General features: G+C 50.7%; 1 protein-coding gene across 12 annotated transcripts in view; it reads right to left on the bottom strand.

Moving 5' to 3' along the window:
* The window catches only part of Fam178b (family with sequence similarity 178, member B), a 107,832-nt gene that overhangs the window by 32,371 nt on the left and 57,342 nt on the right, over window positions 1–18,119 (bottom strand). For 11 of the 12 annotated variants that reach the window (XR_015628843.1, XR_015628844.1, XM_087567252.1 and 8 more), the window contains 4 exons: window positions 12,046–12,160; window positions 5,235–5,328; window positions 4,772–4,948; window positions 4,511–4,608 (listed from right to left, as the gene is read on the bottom strand). Coding sequence is in view for 10 of the 12 variants with exons in the window: in XM_087567252.1 (XP_087423378.1) it covers window positions 4,511–4,608; window positions 4,772–4,948; window positions 5,235–5,328; window positions 12,046–12,160 (484 nt within the window). In the remaining 2 variants the exon portion in view is untranslated. Of the gene's footprint in view, window positions 1–4,378; window positions 4,609–4,771; window positions 4,949–5,234; window positions 5,329–12,045; window positions 12,161–18,119 lie in introns of those variants that run through there. The other variant, NM_001122658.2, reaches the window with a different exon arrangement.

Below are 18,119 nucleotides of genomic sequence, written 5' to 3' on the forward strand. Positions count from 1 at the left end.
GTGGGGCTGCACAGTAAGGGCAGAGCCAGGCACTCAGCAAGCTCCTGCATTACCACCATTGCTGCAGCTCTAACTAAAGCCCACAGCAGGATGTGAAAAAGAACCGGAATTGGCTCTTCCCAAGCCAGTTTGCAAGGCTTGAGGAAATACACCTTGAGGCAGAAAGACCCTGCAGGGGGCCTGTGAACACACAGGTTTGTGAATAAGGTGGAAGGTGGGTGGTGGGGGCTGGCATGATACTTCTCTCATTCCTTGCTGCTGTCTTAACTTGGTACTTCTTGAATGCTCTCTTTAGAAAAATAAGTAAAGTTTCTTCTTTTAAAAATTATTATTATTGGGCTGGAGAGATGGCTCAGCGGTTAAGAGCACCGACTGCTCTTTCAGAGGTCATGAGTTCAATTCCCAGCAACCACATGGTGGCTCACAACCATCTGTAATGGGATCCGATGCCCTCTTCTGGTGTGTCTGAAGACAGCTACAGTGTACTTATATATAATAAATAAATAAATCTTCTAAAAAATTATTATTATTATTACTGTGTGTGTGTACGTATATGCAGGAACTCAGGCAGGAGCCTGGAGGCAGGAGTGAAGCAGAGACCACAGAGGAGCACTGCTTACACTGGCTTGCTACTCAGAGAGCTCAAGCTTTCTTATGTCATCCAGGACCACCTGGCCAGGGGTAGCACTGCCCACTGTGGACTGGGCAGACCCGAGTCATTCATCAAGACAATGTTCCACAGAGTTGTCTACAGGCCAATCTGATGGGGGCATTTTCTCAATTGAGGCTCCTCCTCCCAGTTAAGATGACTGTAGCCTGTGTCAAATTGACAGGAACCTAACCAGGACAATCTGACTCTGTAGCTTGATGGTTTGGCTAGCCAGGCTGACTGGGCAAACACCTGGGATCCTCCTGTCTCTGTCTCTGCCCTCCCCCTTCCAGTGCTGGGGGGTGCAGGTGCTGTGTGCTGCTGCTGCCACACCCAACCTCAAGTTTGATTCACCCTCCTCTCTTCTCCTCCCCCTTCCCTCCTCCATTTTCTTCTCTTGACAAGGTCTTACATTATAGTTTAGATTGGCCTGGAATTCACTTTGTAGCTCAAGGTACCTTTCCAATTTGGCAACCCTCTGCCTGGGGCTCTCAAGTGGTCAGATTATAGGCCACTATGCCTGCCTGCCTGCCTGCCTGCCTGCTTTCTTTCTTTCTCTCTTTCTTTCTTTCTTTCTCTTTTTTATCTATGTATTTATTTATTTTTGGCAAGATCTCACCTTGAACTCAAGGTCTTCCTGCCTTGGCCTCTTGAGAGCTGGAACTACAGTGCTCGCCACCACTCCACCTAATCTAAATGGATGGCACCCCAATGAGGAACCCTCTTCCCAGCAAACTGGCAGCCTAAGGCATTCTGTTGACATTCTGTCTGAAATACAGGGGGAGGATGCTCCATTTTACTCCCTGTCATTCAAGAGGCATTTGTCATAGGCCTGGGAGCTACAAAGACACTGAGTCCCCAAATCAGTGCCTACAACATGGCTAGAAGAATAAGCACAGCCATGGTTTGATAAGACAGTAATACCTTAGCGCTTCAGGAAATGATGGATTAAAACATATGACTTTTAAAACTTATTATTCATGATCATACAGATGTGAAAACTTCTAACACACATAATTTACTTTATATGTAAATACATTTATAAATATACTTAAGGTATATAACACATTTCTTTTCTTTCTTTTATAATGGACTACTTAGTGTGCCACACCTGACTTCTACATTTCACTCCGCCTCCTCTCCCTCACCTCCAGTGATAAATTGGCATTGCACCCACACTCTTTGCAGTTAGATCTTTGGATTTTGGACAGGATTAAGAGATATTGGGAACAAAATACTGAAAAAGATTTTACTCTAGTCAGTACTGAAAGAAAACTTTTTAAAAAATGTACATGTGGTTTTAAGATGGGGAAGACGTAGAGGTTATATCATTAAGTCCTAGTCAGTGCTCTGTACGGTGCAGGCCACTTCCTACAAATCTAAGTCTGTCCTCAGACTCCGTTATTGAGGGGCTTAAGGCTCAGCTCAGCAGAGCCTGAGCAGGGTCAGGCTCTAGCTTTGACCCCTGGAAATGGGCCACCCCACTCACTGACAAAGTCAAAGTACAAGCCAGTTCACTAAAGAAACTGCAGAGAAAGACACTCATTTACTTACAGTCTGGGCATGGTGGTCCATGCCTGCCACCTTAGCCAACACTCAGAAGGCCAGCCTGAGCTACAATATAAGAGTTCTAGGCCGTCCTGGGCTACACTGCAAGACCTTGTCTCAAAGAACAAAATGACAACAACAAAATTTTAAAAATGGTTCAGGAAGAAGATCACTGGATAAAGGAGCTTTCAGCCAAGCCTGACAACCTGAGTTCGATATCTGGGTCTCACACAGTGAGAGGAGAAAACTGCCTCCCATAAGTTGATTGTGGTACACATGTATTTACAGTTACACAAAATAAGTAAATGCAATAAAAATTAAGAACAGGCTGGAGAACTGGCTCAGAGGTTGAAACTCTTGCTGCTCTTGCAGAGGACCTGGGTTTGATTCCCTACACTCACCTGACAGCTCATGACAGCTTAGCAACCATCTAAACTCCTGTTCCCTTCTTCTGGTCTCCCTGGACACCAGGCATGCATGTGGTGCACGCACGCACACACACACACACACACACACACACACACACACACACGAACACGCAGGAGAAACACTTACATACTACATACATAAAATAAAACTAAGAGGTTTTTTTGCTTTTTTTTTTGAGACAGAGTTTTTCTCTGTGTAATAACCCTGGTTGCCTGGAACTCACTTTGTAGACCAGGTTGGCCTTGAACTCACAGAGATCAGCCTGCCTTTGCCTTCTAAATGCTGGGATTAAAGGTATAGGCCAGGGTTGGGGATTTAGCTCAGTGGTAGAGCGCTTGCCTAGGAAGCGCAAGGCCCTGGGTTCGGTCCCCAGCTCCGAAAAAAAGAACCCCCCCCCAAAGGTATAGGCCACCACTGCCCAGCAAAACTAAATTTAACTTTCAAAAGAGGACAATTTTCAACCTTAGGAGAAAATATACTGATTGTGACAAATATGAGAGTAACATGCAAATCAGGGTAGTTAATGAGAAGACAAATCACCTGGCAGGAAGTCAGGTAAGGGATACCGTAAGGGAACAACAAACAGCCAATAGCGGGAAGGCGAGAAGCTGCTCGCTTCACTGGCAATTGGGGAGGTGAGAATTAAGAACAGAGGACACCATTTTCTATTCATCAGATTGGGGATGATTTAGATGTGAACGTGAGACATGCAGTGCACACGGTGGGCAGGCACTCCTGTAAGCGCTAGTATTAGCAACTGGTCAGTAGGTGTCTAAAGGCTGAGAGGAACAGACAAGGCTGCCTCTGGGGTGGGGTGGGGGTAGAGGATTGCTTTAAAATGACCCAGTCAACACAATGGCCTTCATGGAGCTGACAGAAAGATGCACCCAAAAATAGGGATTTAGGATTCTGAAGGCAGCACACGGAACATGGGTTTAGGGGAGAAGGGTGGGAGGTGAGGAGCCTGGAGGATGACTGAGTCCAGCTTGCTCTCTGGAGTGAATGTCCTGTGGGGGACAGACGATGGGGGCAGGCTCAGTCTTTTCCAATCAGATGGAAAGAAACCCCGTCCAGGCTGCATGGACAAGCCTCAGACGGGGTGTGGACTGGGCAGATTCACAGGGAGGAGCCTGAAGCTGAAACCAGTAGGCGATGGCTGACCCACCAAGTCCACTGAGTATGAGTACGTTTGCCTGATAGGCCTGGCTGGCGTGAGGTCTCTTGGGAGGTCACAGGGGAACACCCAGGGACCACAACTGCCTGTCAGGCAGGGCTCTCCTTGTGGCTGTGAGTAAGGAGCAGGAGGAGGAGGGTGAGGATGAAGGGAGGCAAGGCTGGGTCCAGCCACAGCTCTTATCCTCCGGGCAGAGTCTGTTGTCCCTGCCATCTTCCACAGGAATTTCACAAAACACTCCCAGCTGCCAGGCGCACGGCTGAGATTTGGGGCTGAGATATGGCAGAGATCCTAACAAGGCACCTGCTCAGGAGGTGACCGGGAAGGGAGGGAGAGGGAGTCCAGACGGGGAAATAAATAGTAAGATAATTTATGGCAGAAAAAGGCTGTGCAGAAAATAAGTGATGATAGATTAGGAGCAGGGACGGGTGGTGGAGAGAGGGGAAGAAGTGACAAGAAACCTAAGGCAGAGAGAGCCCCAAAGAAAGGTGGGCGGGCACTGCTGGCAGAAGCTAATTGCATAAGACAGTGTTTTACTAATAAGATCATGTTAAGAAAATTAGGCGTTTTTTCATCTGTAAAGAACTCATTAGTCAATTGTATTTTTAGTTCTTCCTCTGAGACTTTAGAAACCAGGCAGACAGTTTGTTTGTTGGGGTTGGTAGGGGATGAGCATCAGGGAGTAGGCAGAGTGGCTGAGAAGCACCCACCTGCCCCGGGGTGTTGCGTCCAGGAAGAACTGTACAAGGGTCAGCAGGTTGTGGTGGTGGTCGGACACCCAGCTCAGGGCGCAGCACAGGGGCTGGAGCTGTAGACAGAGGCACCCAGTAAGCTGCTGGAGGAAGCGGCCCTCACCTATGCCCTGCTAACTTAGGGGAGCAAAGGTCTGTTCAGGAAGAAGGTCCAAGTGATGCTCTCCCGACTAGAGTGCTCCAGGGGCAAGGGAGACCCCAGAGTCCCAGGCTGTGTACCTTTCCAGGCCACTCTTGGATGTTCTCCAGCAGCAGGAGCAGGAGTTGCTGGAGGTCGGTCTTGGGCAGCAGGCGCAACCCCACATCCAGGCCTGCGCGACACAACAGCTCCATCAGGCCTAAGATGCTGGCATCAGTGTAGGATGTTGGCTGGACTAGGAAACACAGGATCAGGAACTGGAAGGAGAGAGAGCGAGAGTGAGAACGGGGGGGGGGGGTGTCTGTGGGACCAGCTCCCTGAAGACCAGCGTGGCACCTGTTCTATGACCCCTTTGGCCATCCTGGCAGTCACAGTGCACTCCACCTTTCTGTAGCATGGGTACCAGGGCCACCACTGAGCCTGCACTGGGCTTGAGCTGGCTCACTGTGGGTGCCTGGTGAAGCTACCCACCTAAACCACTGTGTAGGTCAGGGTTGCACCCCAGGACTTTGGGGTGAGTCAGGAAAGGAAAGTTTGGCTCACCCTGTAGATGTAGCTCAGCTTAATGTCCAAAGCCACTTCCTGGGGAGGATCCTGTGGTTCCCAGCAGCCCAGGCTGGCCTCACTCTCAAGCGCCCTGACACAAAACAGAAACAGGGACATTATATATAACAGGGCAGTAGGAAGTGCTCAAGGAGAAAGAGCAGCAGAGTCAGAGGAACAGAGAGTGCACAGAGGACCACTGTCCTGGGCCATTGTAGATGTGTGTCCCATCCATATGCTAGGACAGACCTTCCCCAAGCAGAGACTTAAAAACCTTTATTATGGCCAGGCACTGATGGTGCATGCCTTCAATCCTAACGCCCGGGGTGCAAAAGCAGGAGGAGTTTGAGGCCAGCCTAGTCTATGTAGTGAGTTCCAGGACATCCAGGGATACCCAGAGAAGCCCTGTTTCAAAACAACAACGAGGGGCTGGGGATTTAGCTCAGTGGTAGAGCGCTTGCCTAGGAAGCCCAAGGCCCTGGGTTCGGTCCCCAGCTCTGAAAAAAAGAAAAGAAAAAAAAAAAAAACAAAACCAACAACAACAACAACAACGAAAACTACAAACAATCCTAATGCCACTGAAATTCTGAGAGCCAAGGGTCCAGGAACAGCTCTGGGGTGGGTCTACCGTTGTCTTCATGATGCCGGTGGGGCTACCTTCACATCAGGCTTGACTAAGTAGGGACCCTCAGCTCCACCATACAACCATGGATGGGGAGGCTCCTGGTTCCCTGCCACATGGGGCTCCTCAACATGGTGACTGGAGTCCCTTCCCCAGAGCAGGAGGGAAGTACTCCCATGAAGCTGTGGCCTTTCAGACCTGAGCTTGAAATGACATCCATTGCTCCTACTCATGTCTAACCCTGGCCAGCCTGCCTTGGTGTGGGGAGAGTCTACACTGAGGGGTGGTCATGAGTGCCTCTTACTTGCTCAACAGTCAGATGAGCTCTCCAGCTTCAGCATTCTGGGACCTCAAAAGCAGGAAACCCTACCTTTGATCTCTCTAATGGTCTTCCTTCCACAAAAGCCATCACTTTGCCTGTTCCATGATGGTAAATACACCCACCACAGAACCACATGGTAACACTTAGCAAGTGAGACAGAAGTCAGAACAAAGCCACACACCCCCACCAAAGGCTGTCATGCTGCATCTGACAGGTCGTGCGTGCACATGCCCCGTGTGGCCAGCCCCTCCAGTGATGGGGCAGATTGGTGACTGGGGGGCTGGGTAAAGAAGTCCCCTCCCAAAAGATCAGACACGGCCAGCCTGGAGCTGCTCCTGGCAAGGCTGGCATGAGTGGGCAGCCCTGAGAGCTTCTTAGTTCACTCAATTATTCTCTTTCAGACCAAATATACATTAGCCACTTTGGGTCAGTTAAGTAGGTTTCAGGCAAAGCTCCCCTCTGCTGTCTCATTCATTCATCCACACTCTTTTGAAACTCATTACATAGTGGAGGATGGTCTTAAACTTCTGACCCCCTATCTCCTGAGTGCTGGGATTACAAGTGTGTACCACCATGTCTGGTTTATATGGTGCTGTAGATCAACCCTAGAGCTTCATGCTTGCTAGGCAAGGGCTGTGCCAAGAGAGCTGCCACCAGGCCCATCCTGTCTTCCCCACTCTCAGGAACCTGCTCGGAGTCCCTAAAAGCAGTGCACCCTAATTAGCTACACACACTGCTGAGAACAGTGGGACTGACTCTAGCACAGCTGCTCTGGCAAGGCACTGTGAGTGCAGCACCTACTGCGGCTTCAGGAAAAGTCTCCCTTTTCTTCACTTCTCGGCCTTGGTGTTTCACAGATGGGAAAGAGATCTGTCTTCTACACCAAGAAATTGGGGCCAACACACCAAAGTTGGTGGTGGGGAAGCTGGGGCTGGGCTCAGCCTTTCTTCTGGATTTTAGCATTTATTAGGACCAGAGAGTAGGCGAGGCTGGGGTTTGCACATCTGGGTGCCTGCTGGTCTCACGCCAATATGTGAGTGGGTGTCTTGGTCTGTACCAGCCTGAGAGCAGGCACCTGGCGCAAGCATGGGCTGGGCGTGTTTTCAGACGTTCACAAAGAGTGGGGCAGCCATGGGCTGTTACAGAGAAACAGGCTTGCAGACAGTTTGCTGCTGCCAAAGGGAGGAGGGCAAAGAAAGTGTGAGCTGGCGACACGCCTTTTTAGAACTGTCTGAGGATGGGAAGTACGGCTGTCACAGAGCCTCCACTCCTTGGGAAGGGGCGCCAGCCTTCTCAAGTACAGTTACCTGCCCTTTTGATCGACACATTTTTCCCAGCTCTTCTCTTTCTGGACAGCAACATCATCGGGGCCCTGTACTCACTGCTGGCATCTGTGACTGCTATTTTTTTTTTTTTTTTTTTTTTTTTGGTTCTTTTTTTCGGAGCTGGGGACCGAACCCAGGGCCTTGCGCTTCCTAGGTAAGTGCTCTACCACTGAGCTAAATCCCCAGCCCCCTGTGACTGCTATTGAAAGGGTGATTTATTTACGCATTTGGCAGTGCTGGGTAATGAACTCAGGGCATCATGCTTGCGAGGCAAAGACGGCACATCATCCCGTGACATCTGTGACTGCTACTCTGGACGAAGCACTGGCTAATCCCCAGGGCTTTACCTAGCAAGATGCCATGGAACAGCCAACACTCAGCAAAAGTTCAGGATCCACTCTTCCAGCCTGAGCTCAGCAGGCCAGGAGTGAGCTGACAGTTCCTGGCAGCTTCTTCCTCAGCTGCTGCTGAGGCTCATGGCCCGCCTTAAGGATCTGGAGCCACATTAAGTCTGAGCCACATTGTTTTAAACCCATAAAGTAAACTTGCAAGAGCACATCAATTGACCTCTTCCTACACATCAACATTTGCCTTCCCTGGAGGATTGGGAAGACATTAGGAGAAAGTTGGATGTTGAGGTACATGTCTGTCATCCCAGGACTTAGGAGGTAGAAGTAGAGATAGGATCAGGGGTTCAAGGCCAGCCTCTGCTACATAGTGCGCTTGAGGCCAGTCTGGGTGACATAAGACCCTGTATTAAAAACTCAAACCAAAGGAAGTAAGAGGAGAAGAGTCACATGAAAGCCAGCATCTGCACGGCACTGTGACACCTGCGGAGGGAGATGGCACGCATAAGCACCACCACTGTGCACAACCATCTGACATTAAGCAGTGAGCCGGCTGAAGTCTGTAGGAACTGGACTTGGGTTCTCCTCACTAAACCAACAAGACTGTGTGTATGCATACAAATTACACCCAGATCCAATGCACCGCAGGAAGCTGCCCACTACCCCAGTGCTGGCTGGGTGTTCCTCCAGTGTGAGTTCATCCATTTACTCACCTGCTGGCCTCTAAAGAGACGTCCTGTCTGAGAACCAAGGGGACCCTGACCCCTGACTCCAGAGAACAGTAGCAGAACTTTCCTGGAAGGCCAGATCCATGTATGTAGGGCACCTCTTCAGCCTGCCTTTGTTACGATTGGACAGGAGACGTCCCGTGAGAGTGCTAACCTTATGGACTGGCACCTTTCTAGATCAGTGGGCTATTAGGAGAGGAGGTGTGGCTGTAGGACATGGTCACAAGGATGTAGCCTGACCCCACTACCAGCTGAGCACATGTCCTCCACCAGGCCCTCGGCCTTGCCACAAAGAAATGAAGTCAGCTGACCTAGGACAGATCCCTCTGAAATGATAAGCCCAAAGAAAATGTCCCTCTTCCCTTAGGTTGTTTTGTCACAGCCAAATGACAGCTTTGTAATCAGGAAGCAGCACTAGCGGACTATTGGAGTTACCTAAGGACCTTGCTGTTGTTCCCAGGGGAAGCAAGGTCTAGTTGTGTAGCAGGGATGCTGATGCTCCTCTCCTGTTTTCTTGTGCCCCCACACTGGTCCCTCCTCTGTCCTTCTGTTCTGGACCTCAGATGATTGACATAGTTCAGCTTGCAGGGGTATAAGTGTGTGCGTGTGCGCACGTGTGTGCGCGTGTATGTGTGACTGTCCGTGCCTCCCTCTTGTCATTCTCCACCTTGCTTTCTGGTTGTGACCTTAGCTCAGCTTTACTTAGCTTTTAGCAGCTAAGCTGCCTCTCCACCTTATTTTATGAGACAGGGTCTCTTACTGAAGCTAGAGCTCCAGCATCCTCTGTCTCCACCCCTGCAAAGCCGTGCCTCACTTTTCCATGGGTTCTGGGAATCCAAACTCAGGTCCTCACATTGTACAGCAAACATTTTACCAGCCATCTCCCCAGCCCTGCTAGAAAACCGTGCTGCACATTTCAGAAGAGAGATGGTGGCAGACATCTGAGCTTAGAACAAATAGTGCAAGACACAGTTTCTCACGGTAACTAGAGAGACAGTAGAGAGACAGCCAGTTGTGTGGCTCTGTGCAGAGGAAACTCCTTCCTTCTACCCTTCTACTCTTAAGAGACTCTGGGGGTGTCACCAGAGGTGGCCCAGAGGGAGCCAGGTAGGGACATGCCTTGAAGCCAATAGAGATGAGAAATACCTAGCACCACAGAGCAGTGGTGGCACCTTTAACCCCTGGACTCAGGAGGCAGAGGCAGGTGGATCTCTGTGAGTTCAAAACCAGTCTGGTCTACAGAGAGAGTTCCAGGACAGCCACAGCCATTACACAGAGAAACTCTGTCTTGAAAGACCAAAAAGCAACAACAAAAATCAAACAAACCACACTATGGTGAACAAATGGCACAATGCCAGTACCCAAGACCAGCCAAGAGTTAGGAGGAACAGGACCATGGGACAAAGTGGCCTGAGCCATCGTTTCCCTTGTCTACTCCTTGAGTGTCGTTGTGCTCCGGGGAAGGAGTGCAGGACTATCGGGACGTTTCATGAATAGTTATCAGGAGTTCTCTTTCAGCTCCATGATGAAATCTGCAGCGTTCTCAACCATCAAATATCATAGCAACCCAAGAAATGCCCGACATCTTCTCCACCTGCCTGCTCCAGGAGAGATGCAGGGAGAATGAATGCAGGCAGAAAACCTCTCCAGACAGTTCCCAGCCGGCTCTTATAAGACACAAGCAGGAAAAAACGCCATGACCACTGATGGGTCCTCCAGGACTACTCTGAACCCTCCTTCAAGCAACAGTCTTAACAGCTATGCCAATGTCCAGGGCTCATGTGAAGGAGGGGGTCAAAGACATGTCTAGGAGCGACACCACGTGGCACAGCAAGTCTCCTCCTCTAATTCAGGGGTTCACTGTACCTGGTCTAGTTGAAGTCCATGTGCTAATGTTTGTGCATGGAACCCTAGGACAGCCTCCTCCTGGAGGGAAAGTCTTCACCCATTTCTGATCTCCCAGGTGTGCTCTGTGTCACAGTGTCTCACTCGATCCCCTCCACACCAGGCCCTTCCTCTACTTTGCTTTTCTGAGCAATTCCAATTCTCCAGACTCATCCCAGACACAGCAGGGTATGTTAGAAGGCAGCAAGAGACTTATTACACCCGGTATGGAGCGCTGTGCTCCAGAAGGGAGAGGGGCAGGAGCGTGGCGGGCTGGCACATGCATGGGGTATTTATAGCAGAGCCAAGTGTGGCTGGGTTTGGCAGACAATTACTAAACACAGTCGTGGAACAGGTTCTTAAGAAAGCTCTGCTTTCCCTGCAGAGGAACATCCGCAGCTAAAGAAAGGGCCCAGCTCTGCCTGGGTGGAGGGCCTGCTGCCGGATGCAGGGTGGGGGATGTCGCAAAGAGTTTTCAAGGAGGTTGGGATGTGCTGTGATCTGGAGAACAATGTGATACACAACACTTCCACAGCCTCTGCCCTTTTTGTCCTACCGGTCAGCAGGCAGAGGCAACCACCACTTGGGATTTGTGTGGCTCTGTCCCTGGAGGGCAGGGATGCACTCGCACAGTTAGCTCCACTCACTCCCCATCACCACCAAGCCCAGTACAGGCTCAAAATGGACTCTCAGAAAATAGGTCCGAGTGGGCACGCTAAGCAAGACAGAGCTTGGCGCAGGGAGTCTCAGCTGGTGGTCTGTCTAGCTGTTGTGAGCCCCTTGGTAAAGGGGGTTTTCCTTTTTCCTTCCTTCTTTTCCTTTTCTTTTTTTTTTCTTTTGACAACAAAGTTTATTATAGATACAATTTTTTTTTTTTTTTGAGACAGAGTCTTAGGGTGTAGCTCTGTTTAGTTTGGACCTCATGGAGATCAGGCTGACCTCACAAAGATCTGCCTGCCTCTTCTTCCTGGGACTAAAGGATATTCAAGGACATTTTCCATTTTAAGCCAGAGACACTGGTGAGAACCTGTAGCCTTGAGTTCGAGGGCAGCCTTGTATACACAGAAAACTCTAGGCCAGCTAGGGCTGTATAGCAAGACTCTGTCTTGATAAACAATGGTCTGGGGCATAGGTCAGTTGGCAGAGTGCTTGGCTAGAGTTCAGGAAGTCCTGGGTTTAAGCTCCTGCATTACACAGAGGGTCTGAGGCCTGCTTGAGAGGTGTGAGCCCCTATCTTAAAACACCCTCTGACACACACATCCCCTCCCAGCCCAAGGTGACAGAAAACTGTGCTTGGCTGGCCAAGAGCTGCTATAAGCACTAGCCAAACCGATTTGAATAGAGACTGAAATCTGCTGAGGGAGGTACTGACTAGGTTGAGAAGTCTGGGGTCTACCAGTGGGAGGGGGCAGGGGCCAAAGAAGTGGCAAAACTCTTTCACACCGGTTGTCTAAGTAGCCAAGGTCTGGATTCTGGTCACACTGGTTATGGAATGACACTTGTGTGCTTATGCAGTAGTTCCTACCTTACAGGCTAGAGTCACTGTCTAGAGAGAAGGCAGCAGTGAGGAGGGAGGGACACACCTTGAGCTGTGCTGGAAGGGCCCATGTGGGTACAGGGCAGGGTTGTAGGCTCCCAGGCAGCGGAACACCTCCTTGACCTCTTGCAGTGAGGGATACCACAAACGCATGTCTTCATCTGTCAGGCCAAAGGAGAGCAGAGTTAGGCCAAGGAGTGGAGGGGGTGTGGTCCCCGGCTCCAGGTAAGCAGGTTCTGCACGTCCTGCACCAGGAACATTCACTGCAGAAATGAAGCAACAGGTGCTTTGTGTTTTAGGACTCTGGGGACTCTTGCTTGGCCTTCAAAGAATGGGCTGCTCTGAAGCCACGAAGTCAGAGAAAACGGCCGGTCGCCTGACCATCCATCACCTGACCATCCATTCACACCAGGTAGCAGCTGGGCTCAGCAGCTCCCAGCCAAGTGAGAGACACAGCCGCAGCATTAAAGTCTCCCCGACACACACGACTCCTGTCCTTTCATGCCCACTGCAGCCCGTGGACTGCTGCAGAGACCTCTGTGGGCTTGCTGGGACACTGTCCCTGCCAGGAGGGACACTGGCCTCCCTTTCAGCCCACATCCACATAAGGGGGAACTGTATCCTTGGGGCTTTTGCCTTCAGACCATTTAAGGACAGGTTCAAAACCAACAACAAAACAATGATTGGCCATGCTGCTGGGAGATCACCCATCCCACAGGCCTTTCTGCCTCTTGACCCCTCACATGCTCACTGGGAGGCCCAGGCTCTGTCTCTGTCCTGTTAACATTTCTCTACATTATCTTATCTGTTCCTTTACTTGCTTCTGATCTGTCTCTTCCCCAACAGCACAAAAGTGTGTGCTGGTTCATGTCTATAAGCCTAGCACCTGAACGGATGATGCAGGAGGATTGCTGTGAATCTGAGCTGTCTTGGCTACGAAATGAGACTATCTTTCAAAGAAAAAAAAAGATAAATAAAAATAGAAATACCACTGGGGAAGGGCCACACTGGCGTGGGCCATGTCCATACCTCCAGGACCTAGAAGCAGCCAGCATGAAAGTGAATGAATGAATGAATGAATGAATGAATGAACAAAGGAATGAACGCGTGAACAAAAAGAAGAACTCCAAACAGCGTGACTAAGCGCTTCACAGGTAAGAAGGAAGCAGTAAACAGCCTGGAGATGAGCAGGCTGGGTGCAAAGCCACAGGTGTTCTCAAATGTTGAATCAAGACCTTGGGGGCTGGGCTAAGACACTTGAGTAGAGCAGGGAGGATGAGTGTCCCCACCCTAAGGTGAAGAGTAACCCAGTGGAGGCCTCATCCTCTGCTCTGGGAGCACAGGTCCAGGAGAGACTGGGGCCAGGGAGATAAGCAAAGGCCCAGGGTCTTCCTACAAAAATTCAAGGCAGGCGAAAGGTCCATCTCACAGCTCCCATCTCACAGGTGCTCCTGTACCTGCAGCCCTGGCTCCAGCACAGGAGGGCAGGCAAGATAAGACAGTAAGGGTGCCTGCATCTAAACCTGACAATCTGAGTTCATCCCTAGACCCATTCAGTGGATGCAGAGTCAACTGGCTGTGTTCTGATCTCCATATCAAAGCATGGTGAAAGCACACCCACCCACACCCACTCACCCACACCCACACACACCCACACACAAATAAATGTAATGAGATAAAATAAAACCCCAAACTGAAATGGAACTGAACCAGTCCAGGGCTGGGGAGCTGACTGTGGTGAACAGTGAGGTAGTGCTTGGGGAGGCACCCGTCTGAAGAGGAAAGCCATGACAAAAGCAGGTTAGCAAGACAGGGCACAGAAAAAGGGAAATGGCAGGGTCTTCAGGGCATAGAAAACAGGGGCCTCCTTCCACAAGAACCATGCAAGGCTCTGTTTCCTAAACTCATGGAGAGGGCTTTTCTACAGGTCGCACCGTCTGCTGTGCTGACAGACAGCACCTGGCCAGGCCCAGAGTCTTTGAAAGCTGGCCAAGGCCAGGTTTTTCTCGGCAGGCACAAGGTGTCTCTCTCCTAAGAAAGGTATATGGGTTGGGACTAACCAAGTAAGTAATTAGATTCTTAAAGAAGGAAAAACTGTTTTCCCATCTTGGCAACCTAACAAGTCAGAGAGCGGTAATGACAGCCCTCAGCCTCCTCACAAATGAGCTGAGAAGACTAAAGGCTCCAAAACACAATACGTGTTGGTTCACCAGGGTGTTTACCTGGGCCTCCGGGGGCCTGTGCACGTACGTGCACGCACACGTGGGCGGGAGCATGAACTTTCCAGAGAGGGTAAGAGAATGGACCTAGGGTGAGGCCGGGCTGGATTGGAACATCCTGCCAGAGCCTGGAGGGGATGTGTCCTGCCCCACCTCAGCACCGCCCCCCCCTCCCCGCAGGTGCTTAGGGCTCTAACCCCCTGAGGGCAGCAGTGTTGAGAGCGGACATTGGTACCATACCCTCTTTCTCCCGCACAGTGGGACCAAGCCTGAAGTGACATGCAGTTTCAAAGGAAGGGGCCCAGATGTCAGAGTAAATCATCCCCGTCAACAGCCTTGGAAGTTGGGTCTTGGATGACAGGAAAACACCACCCAGAGGCCATAATTAAGGCTTCCTAAGTAGGCCATGCGCTCAGCTTTTCCTCAGCTCTGTGTCCCAAATGAGGGATTTCTGGAGGCTGACACATAAGAAAATCCAGACTTAAGTTGACAGGCTCTCCCCCTACCTCAGTTTCTCCACACCCAAGGCAGTCATTTTAGGTGACTCCCAGAGCAGCCCTGGGCACGGGGTCTTTTCAAATGCCAGCGTGGGCAGCTGGGCTGAAGGCAGCCTTCAGTGGCTCTCCTGGGATGGAATGGATGCTTTAAGGGGGGGGGGGGCATCTGGACTAAAATAAAAGTGACTTTTCCATCTGTGTCACGGAAGAAGCTGTTTTCCAGGGCCGTGCTCCGGGCACCGGTGACATGGATGAGAACACCTCGCGCCTCCTAAGCGTTCTTGCAGCCACTTGGCCAGCCCCAGCGGTGCTGAGCCCAGCTCTCTTCCCTCACTGGGCCTCCAGCACTCATCTTAGGCCAGCGCGGGTTTGACAACGGTGAAGCAGGTTCTGCTCTTGGCTGCTCAGCTCAGCTCAGCTCAGGTGTCTCGGTGCGTGCGCAGCCCCATCAGCCTGGCTCCTAAGTCTCTGATGTCCCACATACCTCAGGAGGAGCGGAGGCCCCAGGAAGGGGAGGAAACTGACTCTCAAGAAAAAGGAAGGTTTCATCCTTACATCCGCAGGCTGTAGAGTTCACAGAACTCACAGGAGGCTGGGAACTGACTTACTTCCCATCCCAGCTTGCATTACTTAACTTCCCACAGCTCTGTGGTGCTTGAATCTGAACTAGCTTCAGTGTCACTTGCTTTAGGCCGTTAGCTTCAACTTCACACACTGAGATGTTTACTCACTCAGCAACTGTTAACTGAACGCTGAGTGGGTGCCGCTGTAAATGTTCTCTGGATAAGAAAGAGGCCTGATTCTGGCTGTGGCAGTTTGGTGGGAGGCCACAGTGCACAAGTGGAAAATGAACCTGGGGTGGGGGGTGGGGGATGGGGGGTTGAGACACCAGTTGGCCCAAGTGGCATGCAGGTAGAAAAGGGTGGTCAGAGTGAGGTGGAACATACCCTGAGGAGTAATGGTGACAGAATAGGCTCAGAGAAACCTGAACCCATGGTGGATTTCAGAATCAAAGGAATGGGTGCTTGGCTTTAGGGTGTAGACAAAGGCACAGAGGCAGTAGCGTGTCCAGAAATGAATGGCAAAGGGAAGCTGCTGAACTTGAGAGGTGACCCTGTTATCAAATGGACCTATGTACGGAATGAAGAAGGACGCTCCTCCATCCGATCAGGAGATGGACCCCAGCCCTTGCACGTGCTAAGCACATGCTCTACCACCACTGGGCTACATACCCAGGCCTAGAGTTCCTATTGTAAACCCATGTACATTTCATCACTCTGACCACATGTAAGCACAGGGCACAGCCACTCTCCCAGCATCCTCTATAAATCCTGCTGGTCTTGGTGTCCCTATCCTCCCCACCCAGCCCCATTTGTGAGGCTTCAACTCCTTTCCAAATCTTCTCTTCCCTGCTCCCCCTCTCCCTCTCCCTCTGAGAGAGGGTCTCACTATGCAACCCTAGGCTGGCCTTGAACTCTCTGCGATCCTGCCTGCATTCTCCGAGGTACTGGGAATTCAGGTATGAGCCATCATGCCCTGTCGTTGGGAACTTGCAGTTTGGTCTCTGTCCTTGCTCCAGCTCCAAGGCTGCTTTTGTCTTCTCTCCCCCCAGTCATCCTGAGCAGAGGGCCCTTCCTCTGCCGTTTCTCACACCCCCCCCCCCCGTTTGTGACTTCCTGAATTCACCCCTGGCATCTCCATGGGCCTCTGGCCTGCTTACTCATGGCTCTGTGCACAGAATACATGATGCCGTCCCCGGGCCACCTCTCCTTTCCTCTGCCCTCTGTAACATACACCACTGCCTGGTGTCACCAAACACCAGGGTATTCAAGGCCCCTACCATTCAGACTGTATTGTGCCAGAACACAGAAGCATGCATACCTGCTAGACAAAAACAGACAAAAGCAAAACAAAAGCTCACCTGCGCTAAGGAAGCTTTAAGTCTAGGTTTCTACACTGAAAGGGGGCTGGGCAGTGCAGACCACAGCAGGTACTGAGGCCTGACGGTACCTGTTGGGTCTGCACTGCCCACTGCTCTGCCTTGTTATTCTCAGCCTTGGGCTCTCAAACTCAAGGTCATCTTACGGTCCAAGAAGACAACTGCAGACCCAGCTATCACATCTTGGCTCTAGGCATTTTCCTCTTTCTTTCTTTCTTTTTTTTTTTTTGGTTCTTTTTTTCGGAGCTGGGGACCGAACCCAGGGCCTTGCGCTTCATAGGCAAGCGCTCTACCGCTGAGCTAAATCCCCCACCCCCATTTTCCTCTTTCTTAAGCATATATTATGTAAAATAAAATATAACATTTTCTTACATGTACTTCATGTCCTGCACATACACACACACACACCCCTGAGGTCCATATGTAAGAGAAAACCTGTTTGTCTGAGTCTGGCTTGATGCATTTAACATGATCTCCAGTTTTATCCATTTTCCTCAAAATGATATAGTTTCCTCCTCACTATATAGCCTTGACAGGCCTGGAGCTCACTCTGTAGACCAGGCTGGCCTCCACCTCAGAGATCTGCCTGCTCTGCCTCCAAAGTGCTGGAACCAGAGGCATGTGCTACCCTGCCTGGACGCTGTTTGACTTCCTGACGACAGCCATTCTGGTGGGGGTGAGATGTGGCCTGTTGCAGCTTTGATTTGCATATCTCTGATGGCTAAGGTCACTGCAGATGTCTCCATCTGTCCTAGTTTCCCCCTCTGTTATGAGAAAACATTGTGACCGAAAGCAATTTAGAAGAGGAAAGGGTGTATTTGGCTGATGCTTCCAGATCACTGTCTGTCATTGAGGGAAGTCGGGGCAGGAACTCAAGTAAGAAAGGAGAAACCACAGAGGAGGCCGCCTGGTGGCTTACTCTCTCGAACTTAATGCTCGGTTAGCTTTCTTATAAAGCCCAGGGAATTGTGTTGCTCCTAGTAGTCCTGTCACATGAATCCTCAAAATACCGTCTCCCACTGACATGTCCACAGGTCACTCTGAGGTGGGCAATCCCTTGATTGAGAATCCCTTTAGGTGACTGTAGCTATGTCAACTTGACAGTTAAAGCCAAGTAGGACATCCTCTAAGTGTGTACTGCTGTACTGCTCGGAATGATGTGGGGCTTAGTGTGACTCAGGAGACCATGCCAACCAACCAGCCTTCCCTTCCAACTTCACACACCTGTTCCAAAGTGACTTAGATTAAAAAGCCTCCTGGTACTGCGGCATGCAGGCCTAGGGCAGGCCCTCACTCTGGGTTTCAGGACTATGCCTGATCTCTAGAAGGAGACGGAACCATATCCTGGCAAGGGTCCAGAGTGACAGGAGTCTTCATTCACTGCTTTGGAAGGTAGTACAGCGTTTCTCACAAAGCTCGCCATGCTTTTACAAGCAGATCCGCCGCTCGTTGGGAGGCAGCCAGC

This window comes from Rattus norvegicus, chromosome 9 (assembly GCF_021556685.1).
Source record: "Rattus norvegicus strain SHRSP/BbbUtx chromosome 9, alternate assembly SHRSP_T2T, whole genome shotgun sequence".
NCBI lineage: Eukaryota > Metazoa > Chordata > Mammalia > Rodentia > Muridae > Rattus > Rattus norvegicus.